Source organism: Sciurus vulgaris (genome assembly GCF_902686455.1).
Source record: "Sciurus vulgaris genome assembly, chromosome: 5".
NCBI lineage: Eukaryota > Metazoa > Chordata > Mammalia > Rodentia > Sciuridae > Sciurus > Sciurus vulgaris.
The window spans coordinates 22,843,874-22,870,404 of NC_136465.1; the positions used below are offsets into that span (position 1 = coordinate 22,843,874).

General features: G+C 37.2%; 1 protein-coding gene across 1 annotated transcript in view; it reads left to right on the top strand.

The window, feature by feature from the left end:
• Window positions 1–665: 665 nt before the first annotated feature.
• ANXA10 (annexin A10) overlaps window positions 666–26,531 on the top strand; it is a gene marked incomplete at both ends in the record, with an annotated part of 61,475 nt that continues 35,609 nt past the window's right edge. Inside the window, 3 exons of the mRNA XM_079139863.1 lie at window positions 666–749; window positions 2,518–2,599; window positions 9,381–9,475. Of these exons, the coding sequence (XP_078995989.1) occupies window positions 666–749; window positions 2,518–2,599; window positions 9,381–9,475 (261 nt within the window). The remainder of the gene's footprint in view (window positions 750–2,517; window positions 2,600–9,380; window positions 9,476–26,531) is intronic.

Consider the following 26,531-nt stretch of genomic DNA (forward strand, 5'->3'; position numbering starts at 1 on the left):
GCAAAATTTTTACATTATATTACAAAATTACACTGTACCAGTAACCTCTACAAGGATGTAGGGCGGGAAAAAAAAAAAAAAAAACAGGAAGAAAAACGTGGAATACAAATTATCTGATAAATCACTATAGACATCTCTAACTTTCCTTATCTGTAACTTACTTTCAGGGCTTTTTGCTTCCTCCAAAAGGGAATATAGTTTCATTATAGCAATACTCTAGTAGAAATTCTGAGAGATCCTAGCCAGGCCACTAACGAGATGTTTTCTGGCAGACGTTTGTTCAGTCCATGTGAGAAATTGTCTAGATAACTTACACATACTTAACAATATATCTTATTGTCTTTAAGGACACTTTCTCTGTTAAATCTCAAAAGGTTAATCTGCCTTGGACTGGTATCACTCAGCAAGATTAAGGCCATCCAGGCAGTAAGTGCCAATGTTCACACTAGTCTTCCAACTCCTCATAATAGAAAATAAAGTATCCCTTACTCATTCCTCCAAAAACCTTTAACAGCATGACAGGTGAAGCCCAGAGATTCCTTAGAGCATCAGAACTCTTCTGTGTGATATAATGGTAGGTGCATGTCATTATAAGTTTGTTCAACCTCAAAGAATGTGCAGCCACAAGAGTGAGCCCCAAGGTAAAATAGGGATTGTTGGACATTATGACGTGTCAATGTAGTTCATGTAGCAAGTGTACCACGCTGGTAGGAGATGTTGATAACGGGGGAGACTGGGCACATGTGGGGGTACAGTCCTTGGATAATCTCAATGTCTCTGTGAATACAGAATAGCCATCTACCTGATGAAGAACTACACAGATGAGAATAATTTAGTAAAAGGCAGTAACAAATGCAGCCTTTCACATTTAAAGGTAGATGGGTATTGTTTCAAAAATTTAAGTCTCAGGCTCCTCTAGGCTCACAATATTTAAAAAAAAAAAAAAAAGAAAGAAAATGTTTGCAGTCAGGAGAATCAAACTGGAAATTTACTTTAGAGTCTGTGATCTGAACTTAATTTAATAAATTAAATAAGAATCAGTCTAATATCTTAATAGAGTCTCACAGGATTTTTTGCTAAAACAGAGATAAAATTACTATGTCCTTTTCTGATATGTTTACTATGTTTTTTCCGATACTACTATGTACTTTCCTGATAAACAGCTTCTAGGTTCAGGCATTAGCTCAAGAGAACTTTCTTTGTAGGCCATCTCCAATAAACTTGAGATCTCAGAAGCAAATTGGAAATTCATTTGTGAATGAATATGCTTGAGCAATGTGAGATACAGATGAGGTTCTTATTTCAATTACATATATTTGTTCACACAGGCATTTAAGAAGTACATTCTACTAACACAGTTGTACTTCTGAATATAAAAATATGGCCACATCACAATCATTATATGGTTTTTTTGTCTACTTCAAAAGCATACGTCTTGTTATTAACGTCAATAAAGTAGAATCCAAGTGAAATTTAATTATTAGTTTTAACTCAAGTCAATAGTGTTCTTAATCCTCTAAAATTGTTCCTCAGTATTTTGCTCTTGGTATATTTATATTCATGGAACTACAAATTATAATCTAGTTTTATTCTCATTAATTAATTAATTTCCTACTCTTAGACAATGTGCACTAGAAGTTTTATCTTCAACTAAGATTGTATTGTTAAGAAAATCTCAGTGACTGCCTGAGTTTTTCTCAAGGACTTGTATGCTTATGCACTATAAGAAGCCATTTCTCGGCCCTGCAATGTTTGGGGGCATAATGACAAGAAATGGGGACAGCTGTCCTTCTTTTTAATAAATTTTGACTGACAACTCTCCTGTGCTGTTATGATATGGTACCTAGTCCTGGCTGACTCTGTCTGAAATAATAGACCATGTGGCTCCAAAACCTGCCTGAAATGTTCTGCCATTTTATTTTTGACAAGAGAGAGAATTTAAATGGAATGTCAGTCAGGTTTTTACATTTTGCCATGCAGCGACAAGTTTCAGCTAAATAACCTCTGCCCTGTCTGTATCACCCAGATTTTTATGAATCCTATAGCCCAAATCCAAATATTTTAATTTTCTTTCATATGATTTGAGGACCCCTTAGGTGCAAAAGAGCTGTGATGGCAAGTGCCACTTCTAATTCATGTGAATGACATGCATCTTCCTAACACAATTCTTTTCAGTTCTGTGAAATAGTCTCCAACTCATAAGAAAATGCTATTGTTTGCTAAGAAGACATATATTTTTACTTTGATTCTTACATTTTTCTAGCATTGGTTCTAGTATCTCAGTTTCCAATTTTAATAATAGATTCCAAAATCATAGAGGTCAATGGATAAAATCAACCCCATCAAATTTGCTCTCTCTACTTAGCATATAATTAGGACATTTGTTTATAGACTTGTGTACATGTCTTATAATAATTTAAATGTGTAGAATATATCTTTGTGTTCATTCATTGGAGAAATATTGAAATCATTCATGTGAATTACTACAATCTCTTTCTTATCGACTTTTCTTACCAGGTACAAGGAACCATCTTCCCAGCTCCCAATTTCAATCCCATAATGGATGCCCAAATGCTAGGAGGAGCACTCCAAGGATTTGGTAAGGCTAGAAATTTCTACTATCCTTTATTGTAATACTGGTTTTGCTTTACCTTAAGTCTACACTATGGGTATAAAACAGCTGACGTCTTACAAAAAGCAGATGCAAATTAACAAAAAAAAAATTGGACAAGGATATGAACCGAGAAGAAAAACAATAGTAAAAGATAATTACGGTGAGCAGATTTACCTTGAGAAATTGTAAGTCTGATCTTGACACGTTTGCCTGAAGTCCTTACATACCACATCACTAACTACTAAATGAAATTCCAAAGCATAACACCTTAATCCGGCACAGAACATTCTTCCTGACCTTTGCATTGTTTGCTTTCTGCCTATTTCAGTTGCTGTTTTCACTTCCAGCCAAATCAAACTTGCGAGATTCCCCAGTGACTCTGATCTTTCACATCTCTGTAAATTGGTCCAATAATCTTCCTGCCTAGAGTGCTGTTTTCTTTTCTTGAGTTTTCATCCAACCTCTCTTCCTTCAGGAATCTATTGCAATGAGCCTTCCTCTTTGCCTCCTGCTCTGAGCCCTCCACGCTCCACCAGCCCTGCCTTCCCAGGTCCCTTGCTTTCTGGCTCCCATCTCCAGCCTCACCTGCACAATGCCTGTGCCAGCATGGCCGGCTGCCTGGACTGTGAGCTTTTAGAGTTCAGGGTTTGGTTCATTGGTGCCAAATGGATGTTCACTGAATGAACCTGGAGAAAAAAACCTACAGAAAGAAGAAAAGAGGAAAATTTTTAGAATTTTTAGATCTTTTTTTTTTTTAAGATTGAACCTTTAAAATGTCATATGAAATAATTAAATAGCCACATATTTTCTTTAAAACCCATTTTAGGGCAAAGATAAACATTAAAGAAATGTTTGTATAAAACATGCAAAGGCTTTCATAAGAAAGCAAGTTCCTGATTAGAAAGACAAGGTCACTTTTAACAGGACCTGTGTCTGTGTGTGTGTGTGTGTGTGCGTGTGTGTGTACATGCATGCACACACATTTGTGTGCTTTATTCACCAGCAGCATCCAAGAGGAAAACAATAAAAACCTTCAACTATGTTCTCTAAAGTTGACTTTAAAAGTTTGCAATACTTTCATGCCTTTAAAAATCTCAATCATGGTAAGAAAAATATAGGGACAAGATAAGGAAAAGTTACAAATTAACTTTTTCTTCCAGAGTATGATTTTCACTTTAAAACTATAGGTCAGAGCAATCTAGTCACCAAAAAACAATATTTTTTTCTTTGTTCCAGTTTCAATTCTCCTGTCATTGCAATTTTAGGGTCAGAATATGGATTCATCTTGACTGTCGTAATTTTTTTGCTTGTCAATGTTCAAGGCTGAAAGATTTCAGAAGCTTCTGGTTTTGATTGCCTAGTGTCCACTGTAGCATGCCAGAGCAACCCCCTGTCCATCCATCTTGAAGACTTGGGCAAAGTGCAATTGAAAAGGATGATTACTGATGTTTTCCCTGGAGACTATTTGATTTAGAAAAATATGAAAGCAAAAATATATTCTAAAGCAAATGAAAATGAATAGCTTTAATCAAAGTTGAATTAAACTGTGTAAAAACTTACTAATTTCAATCTAAAAAGGAAACACTTCTCAATTAACCTTCCCTAATGGTGAGGTCTGCATTCTAATTCCCTGCTATTAGAAGCTATTTTCCTACCCATGATTTCATTTTTGTTGTTAATTTTCTGATCTTTTTTTTAATTTGTTCTTCTTAGTTGTATATGACAGAAGAATGTATTTTGACATATCATACATACATAGAGTATAACTTCCCATTCTTTTGGTTGTGGAGTTACATGATGATGTGGAGTTACACCGGTCATGTATTCATATATGAACATAGAAGAGTTATGTCTGATTCATTCTATTGTCTTTCCCAATTCCATCCCCTCTCTCTTCCTCCCATTCTCCCCTGTCCAATCTGGTGAACCTCCACTCCTACCCCCGTCTCCAGCCTATTGTGAGTCAGCATCCACATATCAGAGAGAATATTTGGCCTTTGGTTTGGGGGGATTGGCTTTTTTCACTTAGCATGCTAGTCTCCAGTTCCATCCATTTACCTACAAATGCCATAATTTCATTCTTCTTTATAACTGAGTAATATTCCATTGTGTATAGGCACTACAATTATTTTTAATCCATCATCTGTTGAAGGGTACCTAGATTGGTTCCATAACTTAGCTATGGTGAATTGAGCTGCTATAAACATTGATGTGGCCACATCATTATAGTATGCTGATTTTAAGACCTTTGGGTATATGCCTAGGAGTGGGATAACTGGGTTAAATGGTGGTTTCATTCCAAGTTTTCTAAGGAATCTCCATACTGCTTTCCAGAGAGGTTGCACCAATTTGCAGTCCCAGCGAATTGCAGTCCAGCCACATATGAGTGTACCTTTCTCCCCACATCCTTACCAACATTTGTTGTTACTTGTGTTCTAGATAACTACCATTCTGACTGGAGTGAGATAAAATCTCAGTGTAGTTTAATTTGCACTTGTCTAATTTCTAGAGATGTTTAACAGTTTTTCATATATTTGTTGACCATTCGTATTTCTTCTGTGAAATGTCTGTTCAGTTCCTTTGCCCATTTATTGATGGGTTATTTTTTGGTGTTAATTTTTTTGATTTCTTTATACATCCTGGAGATTAATGCTGTATCTGATCTGTAGGTGGCAAAGATTTTCTCCCATTCTGTAGGCTTTCTTCATGTTCTTGATTGTTTCCTTTGCTGTGAAGAATCTTTTCAGATTGATACAATCCCATTTATGATTCTTGATTTTATTTCTTGCACTTTGGGAGTCTAAGTTGAGGAATTCCTATCCATGAGTTCTTGAAACAACTGTATTTATTTTGTATATATCAACATATGTAATTCCCAAGTCATCTCTGTAAGATCTTGGACAAGTGGAAACATTTTTAGGCAATAATCCTAAATCTCCACAAAGGAGCACATAAATCAAAATTAATCTTTTGGAAATATCTAAAACTTTTTGAAACACACAGATGTTTTTGAAACATTTCATTTTGTTCTTAAATTTTCTCTCCATTAAGTATGATGCTAGCTGTAAGATTTTAGAGATGTCCTTTATCAAGCTAAGGAACTTTCCTTCCATTCCTAGTTAGCTGAACATCTTTATCTTTAACAGGTATTGTAGTTCGAAAAATGCTTTTTCTGCATCTCTCAATATAATCATATAATTTTGTTTCTTTAGACTATGGATGTGATGGATTAAATGAATGATTTTCAAAAATTGAACCAGCCTTGCATAGCTATATAAAATTCTTTCTACGCATTGTTATATTCCATTTTGTTATTTTTTAAGGTTTTTTTACATTTTTGTTTATGAGAGAGGTTGGTCAGTAATTTTCTGGTAATATTTTCCTCTAATTTTGGCATTAGAGTAATATTGACCACATAGGAATAATGAATTAGAAAGTACTTCCTCTGCTTCTATTTTCTGGAACATATTATAGAGAATATTTTCTCTTTAAAGTTTTGGTCGAATTTACTAGAGAATACATCTGATCTTGTACTTTCTGTTTTGACAGACTATTATTGATTCAATTTCTTTCACAGATAAAGCCTTTACAGATTGTCTATTTTTTCCTTGAGTTCGGGCCAATTGTATCTTTGAAGGAAGTGATCTGCTTTATCTAGACAATCAAATCTGTAGGCATAGAGGTGTCCATTGTGTTCACTTATTAGCCTTTTGCTATTTATAAGACCAGTAGAAATGGTCCCTCTTTTGTTTCTGATATTGATATTTTGTATCTCTCTTTTTCTTAAACTGTCTAGAGGCACATAGATTTTGCTGGTCTTTTCAAAGAACCAGCTTTTGGTGCTATTGATTCTCTCAGTTGATTTCTTATTTTCAATTTAATTGACTTCCTACTCTCATTTTTATGATTTCTTGTCTTCTGTTTAGGTATTATTTTGTTGTTTGCTGTTGTGTAAGTAGAAGCTTAGAGTACTGATTTCAAATCTTTCTTCTTTTCCTATATATTCCATCTATCTTATACATTTTCCTCTAAGCATTGTATTCACTGTATCTCACACATTTTGATGTGTTTTCATTTTTATTTTGCTTAAATTTTTTGAATGCATCAGGAGTTATTTAGAAGTGTGTTTTTTCTAGCTATTTCTGGGTTTTCTAGCTATCTTTCTGTTGTTGGCTTCTAGTTTAATTTCCTTACAATCTGAGGGCAAATTTTGTATGGTTTATATTTTTCTAAATTTGTTATGTTTTATGGCCCAGAATCTGGACTATTTGGTAACTTTTTCTTGTGAACTTGAAAAAAAAATGGGTTTTCTGTTGTTTTTGCTTCAGTATTATATAGACGTCAGTTAGGAAATGTTGATTTCTTTCCTTTTTTTTTCTGATATAAGGTAAACATAAAATTCAGTAACATGTCTTCAGTTACCATTAAGTGTGAAAAAATAAAATTTAAAAAATATGATTCAATGTACAAATATGAATGCAAAATGAGTAATTCTAGAGAAATGTTTTCTTTCATTAGCAATGAGCTCTACAAATCTTTAGTGTTTTAGAAAAGTCAAAAGTAATTTGGCAGATTCATCACGTTAGTGATGGAAAGAAAACTCTCATAATCAATTTCTAAGTTTCTAGTAAATAAATATTTTAAGAAAACTTTTCTTAAAATTTTAAAAATTATCATTAAATAATTATTCTGAAATATCTCTGAAAGATTAAATAAGGAAAAACAGCTACAGAAACTTTAAAAAATGAAGAGTAATTCAGAGTGGTAGGTTGTGGATAATTTCAATAGAACAAAAAACAAAATGATAAGGAATATGTAATAAATAAATATGATGATTATAAGAATAACACAGGGGATGCGATTGAGAAACCTTTTGTTAGTTATTTAAAATATGTGCATTTTGGAAAGAAGGTAACAGACTTCCCTGTGTCTTATTTTCCTTTGAGTCTGTGACTTAAGGAGGCTAGCCCCAGATGCCACATCACACCTCACTCTATTCCTTTTCTCTCAGAAGACACTATTTTCAGTCTTTGGATGTGCGTCTATGCTTTCCTCCCTCCATATACAGCTTCAGAACTATTTCTCTCACATGCACCAAGTACCCTGATCTTCCCCCTCACCTGCCTCCATTCTCAACAGCACAGTCATCTATGTAAATGCTAGTCCCTTGTCCCATTCACTGGACATTTTAGGACCCGATTCATAACTTGCCTGTGATCCTAAGACCACCCAGGATGGATTTAATTTTCAAAAAGATGACTTGCTCAATATTCTGAATTTTTAATTTATTTTTCCACCATCCATTTAATTTTTTTTTCAGTTGTCAATGGACCTTTATTTTGTATTTGTATGTGGTGTTGAGAATCTAACGCAGTGCCTCACACATGCTAGGCGAGTGCTCTGCCACTGAACTGTATCCCCAGCCCTCACCATCCATTATAAATAGCACCTCTTATCAAAGAATATTTGCACCAAATCGGATTAAACAAGCAAGGAAGACTTTATTCAGTGCTGTTGCAATAGACACCAAGATCATTCCAAGAGAGGAGCGAGTCTGAACTCAACCCCTCTGATATATAGAACGGGAGGATGAAGCGTGGGGTGAGCTGGTGGAAAAGCATGAGGGTACTAGAATGGGCTTGGAACTTGGCCTGTGTGATTAGGCCAGCTGTGATTGCTGATCAGCACTTATCCAAGTTAGGTTCCTACTCCCACCCAGAGAATGGCAGATAGAGGCTCCATCTTTCTTTCTTCTATTTTTTTTTTTTTTTGGGGGGGGGGCAGGGGATCGAACCCAGGGGCTTGTGCTTACAACACAAGCACTCTACCGAATAAACTATCTCCCCAGCCCCGAGGCTCCATCTTTCTTGATGATAACATTTCAAAGCTATGGTCCCCAGATCCTTGAGAAGCATTTCTGGACGGTAAAACTGCCAAGAGGCTGGGAGAAGAATTACAACTTAAAGGAACAGAGAGAGAACCTACAGTTGCTAGTTTTCTAAAATAAATGAACATTTTTCAGAGGTCAGAGGATTTTAGTTAGAAAGAAACCTGTCTAAATATTAGTTAAGTTCAGGGAAAGGTTAAGGTCATCCTGGTCTACCTACTATGACTATGATTAAAGCTAAATGTGTCTAAACTAGTTGTCCATTAAGTTGGTCCATTCCTCAGTGTGATGATGTGACATGATATGAAGGATGCACAGCCCAGATACTGAGCCTGGGTTAAAAGTGAGAGAGACCATGTTCCATGTAAAGCATGATGGGCTCCACAGCAACTATCAGAAATGTGCAGACCACACCTTGCACGTTCATGATTTCACTTCTCCGATACTCCTTTTCCTGGAGGTGCTGACAAGAGCAGCCACGTCTTCACAAGTCATGTTCCTGGTAAGCTGCAGCTAACTGTACAGTGGGAAAGATGTGCCCACTACAAGCCATTCAGCAGCCTTACAAGTCAGAGAAGCCCTTTTTGATGGGATAGGACAGGTAGCGGAAGGAAAGTTGTATTTTCTTACTCTTCTGAATTTTCTATCTGCTCTTTACAAAGGAAGGAGGACAATCTGTAGTAACAGCACTAAAATGAGAGACAGGAAGAACCTAGGCTTCATCTAGCATTGGTAGGTGATTTCCAATTTAGTTCAAATTGCTGTTTCTAAGGTACCAAGAGGCATCACACTTGCACATTGATTTTTATCATTAGATTATGGGTTTCTTCCAACTACAGAATAGTAGCTTCACTAATCTCAGATACTGTTCTTTCCCAGACTGTGACAAAGACATGCTGATTGACATTCTAACGCAACGCTGCAGCGCGCAAAGGCAGATGATTGCGGAGGCATACCAGAGCATGTATGGCCGGGTAAGGAGTCTTTACCTGGACTTGTTTCTCCCGCAAACTCCGGAGAACTCACAAAGCTCTTCAGAGAACGGGGTCCATTATTTTTTTCAGTCTTACAGATCATAAAGATTTCAGACCTCACTGCGGGTTAGAACCTGTCCATCCCCCTCTCACACACTTCTGGAATTCAAATAGTGTCATGAAATGTACATGTGTGTGAGATTCTCACAATCACGGTGACCACCGGTCCTTTCTGAAACCATAGAACATCCCAAAAAGAAAAGTTTTGATCACCTTCCACTATCAGCTGGTCCAATTAGGCTTAAAGTGTTGTGCTGGAAACGCCCTGGTGTGGAGCTTTAGGGAAGGCGTGGAGAGGACTAATGATCACCGGGTCAAAAAAAATGACATCTTTTCCAGGAATTCTCTGCAGGTCCTCACCTAACTCTCAACCAAAGCGAATTCTCTACTACCTTTTCTTCTCGACAGCATGCAGTTATAAAGACCATTAAAAAAGAATGGCAGTTTAAAAATAGTTGAAGGCAATAAAACTATCCACAGTGTTTTAAAGTAATCACATCCTAATTTCAAAGAAAGTACCATTAAAGATTCCTTGCTTTTGTTATGCATTTAAACCACAGATTCAGAACAAAAGCTCTTCAGGCCAAAAGGGCCTGAAACAGCAATTACTTTGTCAACTGAGCATTATCGATGAAACACTATCATAAAACTTTCTCTATAGTTAGTCCATTTAAATTTACTCCATCTCTAAACCTCAGTCTTTGAACAACTATAATGCATGAAATAAAAGATAACCCTCTGTTTTAGAATCAATCAGTAATCCAAAAAGCCACGACTGGCAGCAACATTAATTAAATGAAGCCAAAGGAGATCAGGATACCCTTTTTTCCACATAAAACCAATGGTCCCAGGACAGTGATGCTAGTTTTGGGGGGTTTTTTTGAAAGAAAATTAAATATCTATAAAAGTCGTATCATTGTTAATCTAATATAGTTTTAATATGCAGAGCACTATAAGGAATGTTACTTTTTATTAACTTTTATCTTAACCCAGAGGTTGACATATAGCTTTTCTTTACATTTTTCAAGGTAGTTTATGCTAAAATATTACTTTATCAAATTCTACAAAATTAGGCTATGGCAGATTAAAATAATTTAAAAATGAGGTACTTACACTCAAGGGATTTAAAATCCATTAAAGAACTTACACTGAATTGCTTTTCACTCTCTATATAAGATCTTAGAGTTTGTTAAGCCCTCATTTTTCCTGAATAAGCACATGTCCTGGGGAAAGCTTGGCTTATCACTGAATTGTATAGACTGGAAGACACAAACCCATACTTGTCCCTTTTTTCTGAAATACCCTTGTCATTCAATCAATTATCAAGTTCTGTACATTATTTCTCCTCTCACGTTTCTCACTTTTCCTCACTTATACAGTCTTGGCTCAAGATCTTCATCCTTTTGTGCCCAGATTAATGCTGAAATGCATAACTGGTCCCTGCTACACCACAGAGCCTGCCCATTCCAGTCCACTATCCAAACTCAAGCCACCATGACTAGAACTCGAAATGTTCACGTTACTTTGCCACTTTAAGCCCTGCATGTCTACCCCATGTCTCTCATAAATATCCATATGTGCATGGAATAAACCTAAGCACCTTCTCAGGGCACGGAAACCTTGCTCACCTCATTTAAATTCCCCATTGTAATCCTTCTTGCCTTTCCTCACTTCATCTTTAGCCAAAAGAAGTCTCTTTGTAGTTCTCCAAATTAACTCTGCCTGCTCCTCACCTCTGGTCCTGCTGTTTTATCTGTCCCCAGACCCAATTCTCCATTCCACTTGCTGCTCACTTGTCATCATCCCAGACATGGGACACCACATAAACCCCAGCACACTTTACATCCCGTGGAACAGACTGGTGCTGCTAATGCAACCTTTTTTATAACTTTCTCAAAATACCTAATGACACATCCATCAGCATGCTTCTATCAGTTTCACATTACCAGAGCATGAAGTCTTGGCTCTCAGAAGGATTTTTGTTCATACCAAAACTTACTGCAAGTGTTTAACACGCTGGGGTGGCTTCATTAATGTCTGTTGAATGACTCAGCTAACTGTAACCCCTCCAATAAGAGGAACTCAGGCTTTGGCTCCTCCTGGAGACATACTCAGCCTGTTGTCTCACCCTCTGCCCTGGGCTAGATGCTTCCTGCTTACTTCTCAGAGGTCTCTGTCCATAATGTCTCTTGCTATGCTGGGTTTGTTTGTTTTACTTTATACTTTGCAGAGAACGCTCCTGGAAAAACAGGGATTAGATTATTTGCTGTTACCACTCCAGAGCTCAGCCCTGATCTGATATTTGAGGTACTTCATTTATATAATTAAGTAATCTAAGGAATTATAATCTGCCTGTTAGATATTTTTTATGAATTTTTAAGAAAGGAAACTATACTCTTTTATGGACTCCCTGGTAAAAATGGATGCTCATCAATTGCCTTGATTTTTCAAATCTCTCATTCTGGGCTATGACTGCTACCAGGTTAATGTGCCTGACCTCCAGTTAGATCTTCTTGACCGTCCCCACTCTTCGCTTTCAGAATTATTCCTCCCATCTTCCATTTGCTACTTTCCACCTGTCCATGTTCCTCTCTGTGTTAATCATGATACTTTCATTTTTTAATAACATGGGTAATCAAGAATTGACAGAATTGTTTGCTCAGCATCTGAGTTAAGTACACTTCCAGGTATGCTCCATAAATACTTCTTACTTAGGGCGATCCAAGATGGGGGACTAGAGGGTGACTGCATCTCCAGTCGCTCCAGAACCCAGGATTCAAGAAGGGGAGGCATTGAGAGACTCGGACTAAAATAGAAGCACGGGGTGAGTCTCCCCCACCCGGTGAAGCGGTGAAGTGTTCCCCAGGTGGCAGGCCCGGATTCAGGGGCTTATTAGAGTAAGGCAGAGCAGCAAGAGTCCTCCCCAGGCGGCCCTGCCCACTCTGGCAGTGGGATCTCCCAACAGGGCCAGATTCTCCAGCATCTCGGAGCAGGCCCCCCAGGGATAACCTTTCTGCACAGAACCAAGCTTCAAGTCCCTGAATCAGGGCGGCGAGTTCCTGCCCACAGGTTACTTCAGGGACCAGGACAGGGCAGCCAGGGACTTCCCCAAGCAGCCCGCAGCCCGGCCCCCTCCGGCGGGAAGCGCCTTTCCAGGATAGCTTCTCGGAGCAGACCCCCCGGTGAGAACCTTTCCACACAGAGCCAGCTCCAAGTCCTGGAACCAGTAGAGGACTAGGGGCAGCTTTCCTTGGAAGCACTGCATTATCAAGTTACTCCAAGATTTCAGGCTACTGAAGGCAGGAAGGTGATACACTGGAAATCTACAGGGACAATATAAGCCAATAGAAGAATTCTGAAATATCACAAAGTCCCACTGACATCTGACCAATATGAGAAAACAAGGGAAGAAAATGTCCCAAACAAACCTAGATACTATATCAATAAAACCCAATGACAGCACAGCAGAAGAAATGTCAGAAAGGGAGTTCAGAATGTACATAATTAAAACAATCAGGGAAGCAAACGAGGAGATGAAAGAGCAAATGCAGGCATTGAAGAAGGAGATGAAAGAGCAAATGGAGGCATTAAATGATCACACCAATCAACAGTTAAAGGAGCGAATACAGGAAGCAAGAGATTATTTCAATAAAGAGTTAGAGATATTGAAGAAAAATCAAACAGAAATCCTTGAAATGAAGGAAACAATAAACCAAGTTAAAAACTCCATAGAAAGCATAACCAATAGAATAGAACACCTGGAAGACAGAACCTCAGATATTAAAAACAAAACATTTAATCTTGAAAACAAAGTTGACCAAACAGAAAAGATGGTAAGAAATCATGAACAGAAGCTACAAGAATTATGGGATATCATGAAAAGACCAAATTTAAGAATTATTGGGATTGAGGAAGGCTTAGAGAAACAAACCAAAGGAATGAACAATCTATTCAATGAAATAATATCAGAAAATTTCCCAAATCTGAAGAATGAAATGGAAAACCAAGTACAAGAGGCTTATAGGACTCCAAATATACAAAATTACAACAGACCCACACCAAGGCACATTATTATGAAAATACCTAACATACAAAATAAAGACAGAATTTTAAAGGCCGCGAGAGAAAAGAATCAAATTACATTCAGGGGGAAACCAATAAGAATATCAGCAGATTTTTTAATCCAGACCCTAAAAGCTAGAAGGGCCTGGAACAACATTTAACAAGCACTGAAAGAAAATGGATGCCAACCAAGAATCTTATACCCAACAAAACTTACTCTCAGATTTGACGATGAGATAAGAACCTTCCATGATAAACAAAAGCTAAAGGAATTTACAAAAAGAAAGCCGGCATTACAGAACATTCTCAGCAAAATATTCCATAAGGAAGAGATGAAAAATAACGATGCAAATCAGCAACGGGAGGAACTAGCCTAAAGGAATAGCCAAATAAAAGGGAAACCAAAAAATGACAAAAAAAAAAAAAATGAGTCAAATGACTGGGAATACAAATCATATCACAATAATAACCCTGAATGTTAATGCCCTGAACTCATCAATCAAAAGACATAGACTGGCAGATTGGATTAAAAAGAAAAATCCAACAATTTCCTACCTGCAAGAGACTCATCTCATAGAAAGAGATACCCATAGACTAAAGGTGAAATGATGGGAAAACACATACCATGCACACGGACACAGCAAAAAAGCTGGAGTAGCCATCCTCATTTGAGATAATGTGGACTTCAAGCCAAAACTAGTCAGAAGGGATAAAGAAGGACATTACATACTGCTTAAGGGAAGCATAAATCAGCAAGACATAACAATCATAAACATCTATGCCCCGAACATTGGCTCATCCATGTACGTCAAACAAATCCTTCTCAATTCCGGAAATCAAATAGACCACAACACAATAATACTAGGTGATTTTAACAAACCTCTCTCACCGCTGGATAGATTGTCCAAACAAAAATTGAATAAAGAAACCATAGATCTCAATAACACAATCAACAATTTAGACTTAACCAACTTATATAGAATATACCATCCAACAAAGAACGAATACACCTTCTTCTCAGCAGCACATGGATCTTTCTCTAAAATAGACCATGTCTTATGCCACAAAGCTACTGTTAGCAAATACAAGAAGATAGAGATACTACCTTGTACTCTATCCAATCATAATGGATTGAAATTAGAAATAAATGACAGAATAAAAAACAGAAACTTCTCCAATACTTGGAGATTAAATAATACACTATTATATGATGAATGGATAACAGAAGACATCAGGAGGGAAATAAAAAATTCTTAGAAGTAAACGAGAACAAAGACACATCATATCAAAATCTCTGGGACACTATGAAAGCAGTACTTAGAGGAAGATTTATCTCATAGGGTGCATTCAACAAAAGAAGTAGAAATCAACAAATAAACAACTTAACACTACAGCTCAAAGCCCTAGAAAAAGAAGAGCAGACCAACACCAAAGGTAGTAGAAGACAGGAAATAGTTAAAATCAGAGCCAAAGTCAATGAAATTGAAACAAAAGAAACAATTGGAAAAATTAACAAAATAAATAGTTGGTTCTTTGAAAAAATAAACAAAATTGATAGACCCTTAGCCACACTAACAAAGAGAAAGAGGGAGAAAACTCAAATTACTAAAATTCAGAATGAACAAGGAAATATCACAACAGACACGAGTGAAATACAAAACATAATTAGAAGCTATTTTGAAAATCTATATTCCAACAAAACAGAAAACCTCGAAGACATCAACAAGTTTCTAGAGACATATGAATTACCTAAACTGAACGAGGAGGACATACACAACTTAAATAAATGAATTTCAAGCAATGAAATAGAAGAGGTCATCAAAAGCCTACCAACAAAGAAAAGTCTGGGACCAGATGGGTTCTCAGCCGAGTTCTACAAAACCTTTAAAGAAAAGCTCATTCCAATACTTCTCAAAGTATTCCATAAAATAGAAGAGGAGGGAACCCTCCCAAACTCATTCTATGAAGCCAATATCACCCTGATACATAAACCAGACAGAGACAGATCAAGGAAAGAAAATTTCAGACCAATATCCTTAATGAACATCGATGCAAAAATTCTCAACAAAATTTTAGCAAACCGCATATAAAAATATATTAAAAAGATAGTGCACCACGATCAAGTGGGTTTTATCCCAGGGATGCAAGGTTGGTTCAATATCTGGAAATCAATAAATGTAATTCACCATATCAACAGACTAAAAGTTAAGAATCACATGATTATTTCAATAGATGCAGAAAAAGCATTCGATAAAATACAGCATCCCTTCATGCTCAAAACACTAGAGAAAATTGGGGTAGTGGGAACATTTCTTAACATTGTGAAGGCCATCTATGCTAAGCCCATGGCCAATATCATTCTAAATGGTGAAAAACTGAAAGCATTCCCCCTAAAAACTGGAACAAGACAGGGATGCCCTCTTTCACCACTTCTATTCAATATCGTTCTTGAGACTCTAGCCAGAGCAATTAGACAAACCAAAGAAATCAAAGGGATACGAATTGGAAAAGAGGAACTCAAATTATCCCTGTTCGCTGATGACATGATTATATATTTAGAGGAACCTGGAAATTCCACCAGAAGACTCTTAGAACTCATAAGTGAATTCAGTAAAGTAGCAGGTTACAAGATCAATGCTCATAAATCCAATGCATTTTTATACGTAAGTGATGAATCTTCAGAAAGAGAAATTAGGAAAACTACCCCATTCACAATAGCCTCGAAAAAAATAAAATACTTGGGAATCAATCTCACAAAAGAGGTGAAAGACCTGTACAATGAGAACTACAGAACACTAAAGAAAGAAATTAAAGGAACCTTAGAAGATGGAAAGATCTCCCATGTTCTTGGATAGGCAGAATTAATATTGTCAAAATGGCCATACTACCAAAAGTGCTATACAAATTCAATGCAATTCCAATTAAAATCCCAATGGTGTACCTTACGGAAATAGAGCAAGCAATCATGAAATTCATCTGGAAGAATAAGAAACCCAGAATAGCTAAAGCAATCCTCAGTAGAAAGAGAGAAGCAGGGGGTATCGCAATACCAGATCTTCAACTCTATTACAAAGCAATAGTAACAAAAATGGCATGGTATTGGTACCAAAATAGACAGGTAGATCAATGGTACAGAATAGAGGACATGGACACAAATCCAAATAAATACAATTTTCTCATACCAGACAAAGGTGCCAAAAATATGCAATGGGGAAAAGATAGCCTCTTCAACAAATGGTCATGGGAAAACTGGAAATCCATATGCAACAGAATGAAACTAAACCCCTATCTCTCACCCTACACAAAACTCAACTCAAAATGGATCAAGGACCTCAGAATCAGACCAGAGACCCTGCATCTTATAGAAGAAAAAGTAGGTCCAAATCTTCAACTTGTTGGCTTAGGATCAGACTTCCTTAACAGGACTCCCATAGCACAAGAAATAAAAGCAATAATCAACCACTGGGATAGATTCAAACTAAAAAGCTTTCTCTCAGCAAAGGAAATTATCAGTAATGTGAAGAGAGAGCCTACAGAGTGTGACAATATCTTTGCCACTCATACTTCAGATAGAGCGCTAATTTCCAGACTCTATAAAGAACTCAAAAAACTCTACAGCAAGAATACAAATAATCCAATCAACAAATGGGCTAAGGAAATGAACAGACACTTCACAGAAGAAGATGTACAAGCAATCAACAGATATATGAAAAAATGTTCAACATCTCTAGTAATAAGAGAAATGCAAATCAAAACTACCCTAAGATTTTATCTCACCCCAATTAGAATGGCGATTATCAAGAACACAAGCAACAATAGGTGTTGGTGAGGATGTGGGGAAAAAGGTACACTCATACATTGTTGGTGGGGTTGCAAATTAGTGCAGCCACTCTGGAAAGCAGTGTGGAGTTTCCTCAGAAAGCTTGGAATGAAACCACCAGCTATCTCACTTCTTGGCCTATACCCAAAGGACTTAAAATCAGCATACTACAGAGATACAGCCACATCAATGTTCATAGCTGCTCAATTCACTGTAGCCAGATTGTGGAACCAACCTAGATGCCCTTCAGTTGATGAATGGATAAAGAAACTGTGGCATATATGTACAATGGAATATTACTCCACCATGATAAATGATAAAATTATGACATTTGCAGGCAAATGGATGAAATTGGAGGATATCATGCTAAGTGAGATAAGCGGATCTCAAAAAACTAAAGGACGAATAATCTTGCTGATGAGCGGATGAGGACATATAAGGGGGTGTAAGAGGGGTTAGCGTTAGGGTTAGGGTTAGGTTTAGGGTTAGGGATAAGGAGGGTGGTAAGAATGGAGGAAGGAAGGACTGTATAGAGGGAAAATAGGGTGGGAGGGGTCCGGGGGAAGGGGAAAAAAATAACAGAATGAATCAAACAACATTGCCCTATGTAAATTTATGATTTTTAATTAAAATAAATTTTAAAAAAAACTTCTTACTTGGTATTTCACATAAGTGTAGGGCGGCTGAATTCCATCAACAACTTACCCAAAACAGAAACTAATCCTGGAAAGCCATTTGGAATGCAGCCAATTGACATATTAATCAATATAATTCATAAGGTTACTACTGATCTTTCCCACCAAAGCAAGTGCTGGTCTGTTGACAGTGAAATGAAACCAAGGGAACAAGCCACCTTTAGAAATAGGAAGATAGCTATCCCTACCTGACAAGTTTGATAATCAGACAGTGATTCTTGGAGGAGTTCAAGAGCAGCATTGAAGCAATTTGTTTTCTCATTTTTCATCTATAATGGGAAGGATAATCAGCTCTAAAATGTGCTGGTTTCTGTTACTCATTTAACCCATGGTGTTGGTTATGCAGTCTAGCACAGAGGCGGATTTGCTCGAAGGTAGGAGTCCAACCAAATTTATGTGTCTTTAAATTGCATCTTCTGTAGCTTCTCAATAATACCCATCATTCTTAACCGAATAAACACCAAAGTTAACGAAGGCATGTATCTATACTCCAAGTTACCTCACATCCTTCAGGGCTGTGCTCAAATGTCAACCACTTGAGGACTTGGTCTTTTTAAATTGTCACCCACCCCAAGGCTAGCACTTCATATCCCTCTTACCTGTTCCTATTGTTCTTCCACTATAATTGTTATCTGCTAACATATTACACAATATACTTACCTATTATAGTTACCACTGATTGTTATCTCCCTCTAAAAAACAAGCCCCACAAGGGGCGGAACCTATGTTTTGTTCACTAATGTGTTCCAGACACCCAAAACAACGGCAACCACGTGGTTGGTATTGTGGACTGACTTGAGTTCCCCAAAATGTTTATGTTAAAGCCCTACCTGCCACTATCATTACATTTAGAGACAGGTTTTTCAGGAGGTAATAGAAGTTAAGTAAGGTCAAAATGATAAGGCCCTTAATCCAGTAAGACTGATGTCATAGGAAGAAGAGATACCAGGGATATATGTGCACAAGGAGAAGGTGACCATTTGAAAGCGAGGAAAAAGGACCTCCCTGGAAACCAAACCTAGAATAAGATGTGCTCCATGTTTGTATAAAGAAGTCAAATTATACTCTACTGCCATGTATAACTAAAAAGACAAAAAGATAATCAAAATGAAATAGAAAACAAACCTGCAAGACCTTGACCTTGGATTCTCTGCCTCCAGAACTGTGAGAAAATGACTTTCTGTTGTTTAAGTCAAATAATATTCTGCTATGGCAGCTTGAGCTGAGTAACAATTGGTACTCAAAAACAACAGGAAGTTGTTTAGGAGAAAGATGTCTAGGAGAAAATTAGATGCGAACATATAAAGAGTTCACGCTTCAAACCCACCTTGTTCTCATAACATATTTACTCCTATCATCTCTCAGGTTCATGGTTAAAAATACTGATACTTAAAGATTAACATACCTAGTAAATGACTTGATAGAAAATGATCTCATTTACTTTACAGATACAATTAGCACATCACTAGTACGAGTAACAGGTATTGTATCTTCTCCTATACTCCTCACTTTTGGTTTGGGAGAGGTGTCGGTACACATAGGTTAGGCCTCAAAAGTTGAAGCTCATTATGTGCTTTATCACAGACCAATTTTATGAACATAAATTAAATACAATTTAAAATGGTATAATTATCGTTCAAATACATAATAAGTTTAAAAAACACCTCTTGATGAGCCTCAGAGCTTAACCACCAGGAAAAATAATATGATTTTTTAGAAGTTTTTCCATAGAAATAAAGTTTTATAAGTTCAGAAAATTACCTGTACAAGTTTGTTATAACTTGACAACTTATTTCTCTTTGTAATAACATATATAGTCTCTGCTGAGGAGGAAAAGAGGAACAGAAGGAGAAAAGATAGACAAAAAGGAAGAAAAGAGAAAAATAAAATTAGATAAACTAGCTTCATTCAGCTTCAAAATACTTTCTAAAGCAGTTCTATAAATTTACACCTCCACCTGCAATATATATGATTACCTTTTCTCTTAAATTCTTACCAACTCTGGGTGATATAAAACTTCTTTAACTTGACTGATCTGTGGCTGAGCAGTATTAGGGGTATAAATGGAATCCTCTTGTAATTTTAAATTGCATTTTTCCCGATAAAATATAATGTTGAGCATCATTTCATGTTTGTTAATGGCTTCTTCTTTTAACTTAGCTCTTATTATTCTTTTTGTAATTCTCATTTATGAATTCTCATTTATTGATCTTCATACAATTATTTATAAGATTTTTACACTGATAATTTCTTGGATATGTACATTGTAGATATTTTCTTCAAATATATGTGTATTTTTAATAAATTATGTTGTACCATCTTGTGACAAGAACTGAGAAAAGGATGGGATTTTTAACCTATTTATGAAATAGCAAGTTAATCAGCCCAGATGGCATGAATGCTGGTAGAAGACATGACATTCCTGGGTCAGAGACAAATGACAGTTTGCCACTTATAGTAATAGTGGTAGCCAGAGTATTGGCACCGTTATAATAGATCCCCAGAGTCTCACTTTCCATGCAACAATGTGAATTGGCCAGATTAAACATCTGCACATGCTGTGGATCCTATTACACAAGAGAAACCATGAGATTAGAAAACTTGAATCTTTTATGGTGGACAGAATGCATGCCTATCCTTTGCTTATTAAGGGAGACCCTATATCTTCCAAAGCTATTAATTACACAAACATCCTTGAAAAGATAGCATAGAAAACAAAAAGGCTATCAGTGCCTCAGTTTATATAGCATTCAAAAATATGAGACCTACAGAGAATAGTCACTCCTCATTTCTCTGCCACCTTTACTACTGACCAATTTTTCTTGGAGTACAACAGACTCTATTCTGACCAACAGAGACTGAGAACAAATTCATCAATTTGTCTCAAACAGTATTAATTAAAGCTTCTATCGACATGACTCCACATAGTGGAGGAAGATAAACTGGCTGTATTGACCTCAACCATGCCCCGACAGGGTCCTAAACCAAGCAACTAAATAAATTCTACAAATCATTAGGGCCTAATATAGAAAACGAGGAGAATTTCTCTCTAAGTTCTAGTAATCACCTTCCATTTGGTTGCAATATTAATCTGGATATTTTAGCAGGATGTATTACTTATGGCACTGATATCACCTTAGTCCACAAAAAGAAAGTCAAAGGTAAATCTATCATCTGTATTAATCCTGGTCAATGAGTTAAAACTATTCTGAGTGCCTTCCAGGGTCAAAATGGAATAATTAGGCATTCTCTTCCCCAGGTTGCTGTTTTTGCTCTAAAAGTTCCATTCCAGAAATTAATTTCACTTTTTAGCCTATTATTTCTGATATATGTCCAGAATTTTAATTTTGGATGGTCAGGTACAGGAGGGACAGAGATATTTTTACAAAATTTCCAGAGAGACATCATGTCACATACATGTGCAATATACTCAACTGAGAGGTCCTTATCCTTAAGATCTAGGACTATGAAAATTTAATGAGAGTCCAGGTAGCTGAACCAGAACTAAGTTTGAATTCCTATGCCCACCCAGAGTAGACCAACCAATATGTCCAGAGGTTGGTTAGGAGAAATAAAGAAGCATCATGCTCAGGAATGTTTCAGATAAAATTCCAGATTTTCAAAATAGGCCTGTGTAACCCCATTCCCCCTAAATCATGGGCATTATCCAAAAGAAAACTGAAAGAGGTGATTCTTTTCCAGAAACTACTTTGTTCAGTAACTAAAATTCCTACTAAGTTGGATCACTCAGAGGAGGCTATTTTAGTCAGATTTTTCTCCATTGTAACCAAAAGACCAGCAAAGAATAATTTTGGAAGGCAAAGTTTACTTTGGAACTCATGGTTTCTGAGATCTTAGTCCATATATGGTCAACTTCTTTGCTCTGGGCCCAAGATGAGGCAGAGCATCAAGGTAGATGGTGGAGGAAAGCAGTCCAGGACATGACAAGCAGGAAGAAGAGAGTTTCACTAACCAGGGACAAAATATAAACCCCAAAGGCACACACCCATGACCTGTTGCCTTCAGTCACACCCTACCTGCCTACAGTTACCACCCAGTTAATCCATATCAGGGGATTAATGCTCTGTAAGGTTAAGGCTGTCATAACACAATCGTTTCACCTCTAAACTTTCTTGCATTATCTCACACTTTAGCCTTTGGGGGACACCTCATTTCTGAACAATAACAGAGGCAAAGAAGAGAGTCAGAAATCTTACCAAGTTGATCAGTTAGAAACAATACCAGGAGCTTAGGAGTGAGGGAGAGCATGGAAGGTGCATCAGATGCCTTCCTCTTACTCTATTGTTGAGTGGCTTTTGTAATAAAAACTGCATCATGGTCAGATTGCAAGTAGTCTGGAAAGTCAAACACATGACATAGCTTGGTCTAAAGGACCATGATGGTATCACTGGAGTCAGCTGGTTGAACAGAAATAGCAGCCATGGAATTTGACAAAGCACCAACTATGGTAGTAGCTCTTCTAGTAGGGAATCAAAGTCTGACACAGTCCATCTGCCCAGACTGTTGGGGCAATGCCCTGTGTACTGACTTCCTTCATCATGAAGAAAGCAAGTCAAATTTGACAGGGGTCACAAGATTGGCAATCAGTGGTAGCCTTGGTATCAGATGCACATAATTCTTTACTACAAACCTAGTTTGTGGTGGTATGTGTGTGGTGATGCCCAATCTGCTGATAGATCCATGTAGCAGTGGAGTAATCCAGACAACGCAGACTTGATCTTCAGCCAGACTAGATTCCAGCCAGTCTCATCAGACAATAAGATCTTATGATGGACACCTGCAAACATGAAAGCTCATATGAGAAGTCACTGTTATTTTTCCACATACTAGAGACCCAGAGAAACACCTTTTGAATATGTACTTGGTACTTTTCCAAGTGTTAAAAGAGGTAGACCTAACAATCTAAAAGTGAGTAAAAAGATTAAGTTGATTAAGTGGAGCACTGACCAGAGGTATCAGAGAAGCCTTGATTTCTGTCTGTGGGGCACTAACCATCTGCTTTTGGTTCTGCACATCTGTAGCTGCCTAGAGAAGCCACAGCAGACAGTGAACACTATCTGGTTTCAGCTTCTCTGAATCATGGGTGAACCAAGCAGAAGCATTTAAGACCACCCCATTGATTCAGCAGCTTGCTTCAGGCAAAAGTGGAAGTTAAAACTTCCCCTCAAAGAACAGTTGCCAGTATTTTCATGTAAGGGCAGGATGCTGCTGGGTCCAGCCCATGTGTTCTTCTGTGTGCCATTTCATTTTGACAGGTGAGACCTGCTGGTCATGGGTCCCAGTTGACCTACCTGAAAGAGCATCGAGCAGGAGAGCCACAGGGCCTCCTCAGATTAAGCATTCAGTTCTTCCAAGAGTCCAAGAGCAAGCCAAAAGCTGTTTTTCAAAAGCAATGCACCTGGAAGTTATGTCAAGAATTTAAGGAGTTTGAAGCATTCAGATGCACCTTTGGGAGGCTGCCTTCCCCTGCCGGAGGCTCCAATCAGCAAACCATCTGTCACCGAGACTTGCAGCTGAAAGTGATCACTAGAGTCAGGGGGTCCAAAGGTAGCAACACTTCTTTAATTGTGGCCCTTTGCCTGTTGAGGGTATTTATTTCCTTCTGGTACTTAATATCATTAGCCAAAGAAAAAGCAAATAAAACCAGGTAAACTTGATAGTGGAAGTGAAAAGAACAGTACACTCAATCAACCCAAAAGGCCCCCAAATCACAAGGTCCTTTTGCTTCATTTCTCCATTTCACATCTTCCTCAAACACATCATTTGCACTTGGGTGTACTTCCACCAATGTTCACAAGTGGACTTGGTTACCTATATCCAATTAGTTCATAAGAACTCGAATTGTGCTGCTTCCCAAGTGCCCCAGCACACTCCAACAAATGCACGTGGGAATAGGAAGACCTGGGTCCTCAGTTACGCACAGGTGTTGCAAGTCACTTCTCTCCTGAAAGCAGGAGACTTGGGGGTAGAAGAAAGGGAAAGACCAGGGAACATGAGGGAGTGAGTGGTTCTACAGCAGTAAGCAAGACAGATTTATTTTCAGTGTGAAAGCTGTGCATATCTCAATCAAATAAACTTCCAATGCTTTTGGCCTATGCAAAGTCCTGTGTCAGGTGGCAAGTTCACTATTACAACACCATATTTTAGCCTTCAGGAATATTGACTGAATCACATTTCTTTCTGGTCACACAGCCAAGGGGACTACACCCTTTATCTGACTTGGGTTTGATTCACATAAGAAAAAAAAATTTAACGGGTCATAGTGAAAATGGACTCCATGGCGTTAACAGACTGGGAAGACAGAATGACAAGGACAAACTTCTGTCCAGTAAGACTTAAAAATAGGAGAGAAAAAAGACAATGCAAGACATGCCGTTCCAATACCTATTTCTTGTCTATCTCTGAAGAATTTTTCTTTATTTTTAAAGACATTTTTCCACTTTGCTAGTTCCATATTTGACTATTAGCTACTCTTTAAGGCATGTATTATATTTTTTTAATTCTAGAAGTTTTCAATTTCTAGAATTTTCAGTTCTATTTATTACCTTTCTCCTAGTGTTCTTTCACATCACTATTAATTGTCTCAAATTCATGAGGCTTTGATTCTGCTGTTTGTAGAGTCCACGGTCACTCTGGGAAATTGTTTCTAAGTATGTATCATGACATTTTTATTGTGAAAACTCTTAAAATGAGGTTTGATTTGTTTTGTTTTTTTAAGTGAGAATCTTTTTTCATTTTGGAAAGTCCGAGAATTTCTGAAGATTGGTTTTGCATTTGCTTCTTCCTGGTGTCCCAGGAGAATCATCCAGCTCAGGATCAACTTTCATGATTTCTTTTCAGAGGTCTCAGTTCAGAAGAGTAGAATAAATCTGAACTTCAATCTCAAGGTTAATACAGTTCTATTGCTTCAAATTATTAAGGACAAAATCTTTCTACTCAAAACTCAGACAGTGAGAGGTAAGCTTTCTGCTCATTTTCCAACATTAAATGATAATTTTTTTCCTAGTAATCACTATTATCAAGAGTAGTAATATACCAAAAATATACTCCTTTGAGAGTTCTAGACTTATATGTAAGATTTCAGAGTTAACAACCTGTGTTAGGCCATCCCAATAATATTCTTCCATCATATAATACCCTACATTAAGCATTAAAATCCAAACCAGTTCTCAAAACCATTCCCTACTTTCCCCAGTCACCTACAAGATCAACTCCAAGGTCAGTTCATTTGCTTATCTTTTGGTTTTTATCTTCCCCCTAGTTTTTTATACCCAGCGGTTCTTGTTTCTTCTAAGATGACATATACTTTTAAAAGAATGTTTGGGCTGGAAGTGTAGCTCAGTGATAGAGTGATTGCTTGGCATACATGAGGCACTGAAAAAAAAAAGTTTTTAAAGAAGAAAAAATATTTTTTGCTATCATTTGTCTTTGTGTTCGGAGGTGAGGTTAGTTTGGTGTTAATCATCTTTTCATCACTATACCAAAATGCCTGAGGTAACAAGCTAATTAAGAAAAAAGGTTTATTTTGGCTTATAGTTTTGATGGTTTTAGTCCTTGATTTATTGGCCATGTTGCTTTTGGGCCTGTGGTGAGATAGCACATCATGGTGGTAGCACGTGACAGAATAAAACTGTTCACCTCAAGGATGGGAAGCAAAGAGAAAGGAAGAAAGAGACTGGGGTCTCACTCTCCCCTTTAGGGGCATGCCCCCAATAACCTAAAGACCTCCCACTAAGCCCTACCTCTCATAGGTTCCACCACCTCCCAATAACACCACACTGGGACTAAGCATTTAATCCATGGGACTTTGAGGGACATTGCAAATCCAATTGATAGCAGCTTTAATATACTGTGTTCCTTTACTAAAGTCTTATCATTATTTTAGATAAAAATAAGCAGCCCAAACTTTCATTAATACTTGAATCATTAAATAAACTGTGAACAGAGTTATTTGAAAGAATACTTACTTCTGCAAAGTAGAAAGGCAACTTGTACAAATGATTTTATAATAGAACATAATATAGTGCAAGTATTTGCACTGTGACTGCTGGAGTGCATATAGTTTAAGACAAATTCTGAGTTCCGTTTTATGTGGGTTTGCATCATTGAGTGTTTAAACAGCAAGTATCATTTTTTATGATAATAGAAAAAGGCATATAAATTAAAAGCATATGAAACAGTTCGCCTGAGCATATTTAGACAAGCAAAATATTACTCATACTTCTACATCTTGCCACTCTTCTCCCATAATAAGATAAGGAGAATGAGGACTAAGAAATTGCCATTTTATTTTTAATTAATGTGGGGTGGTCAGAAGAGGTGCAACATGGGTAATCTGCAGTTTCATGAGCCACATAGAAGAGCTAGATTTGAAAAGCAAGTACCCATGAGCTTAACG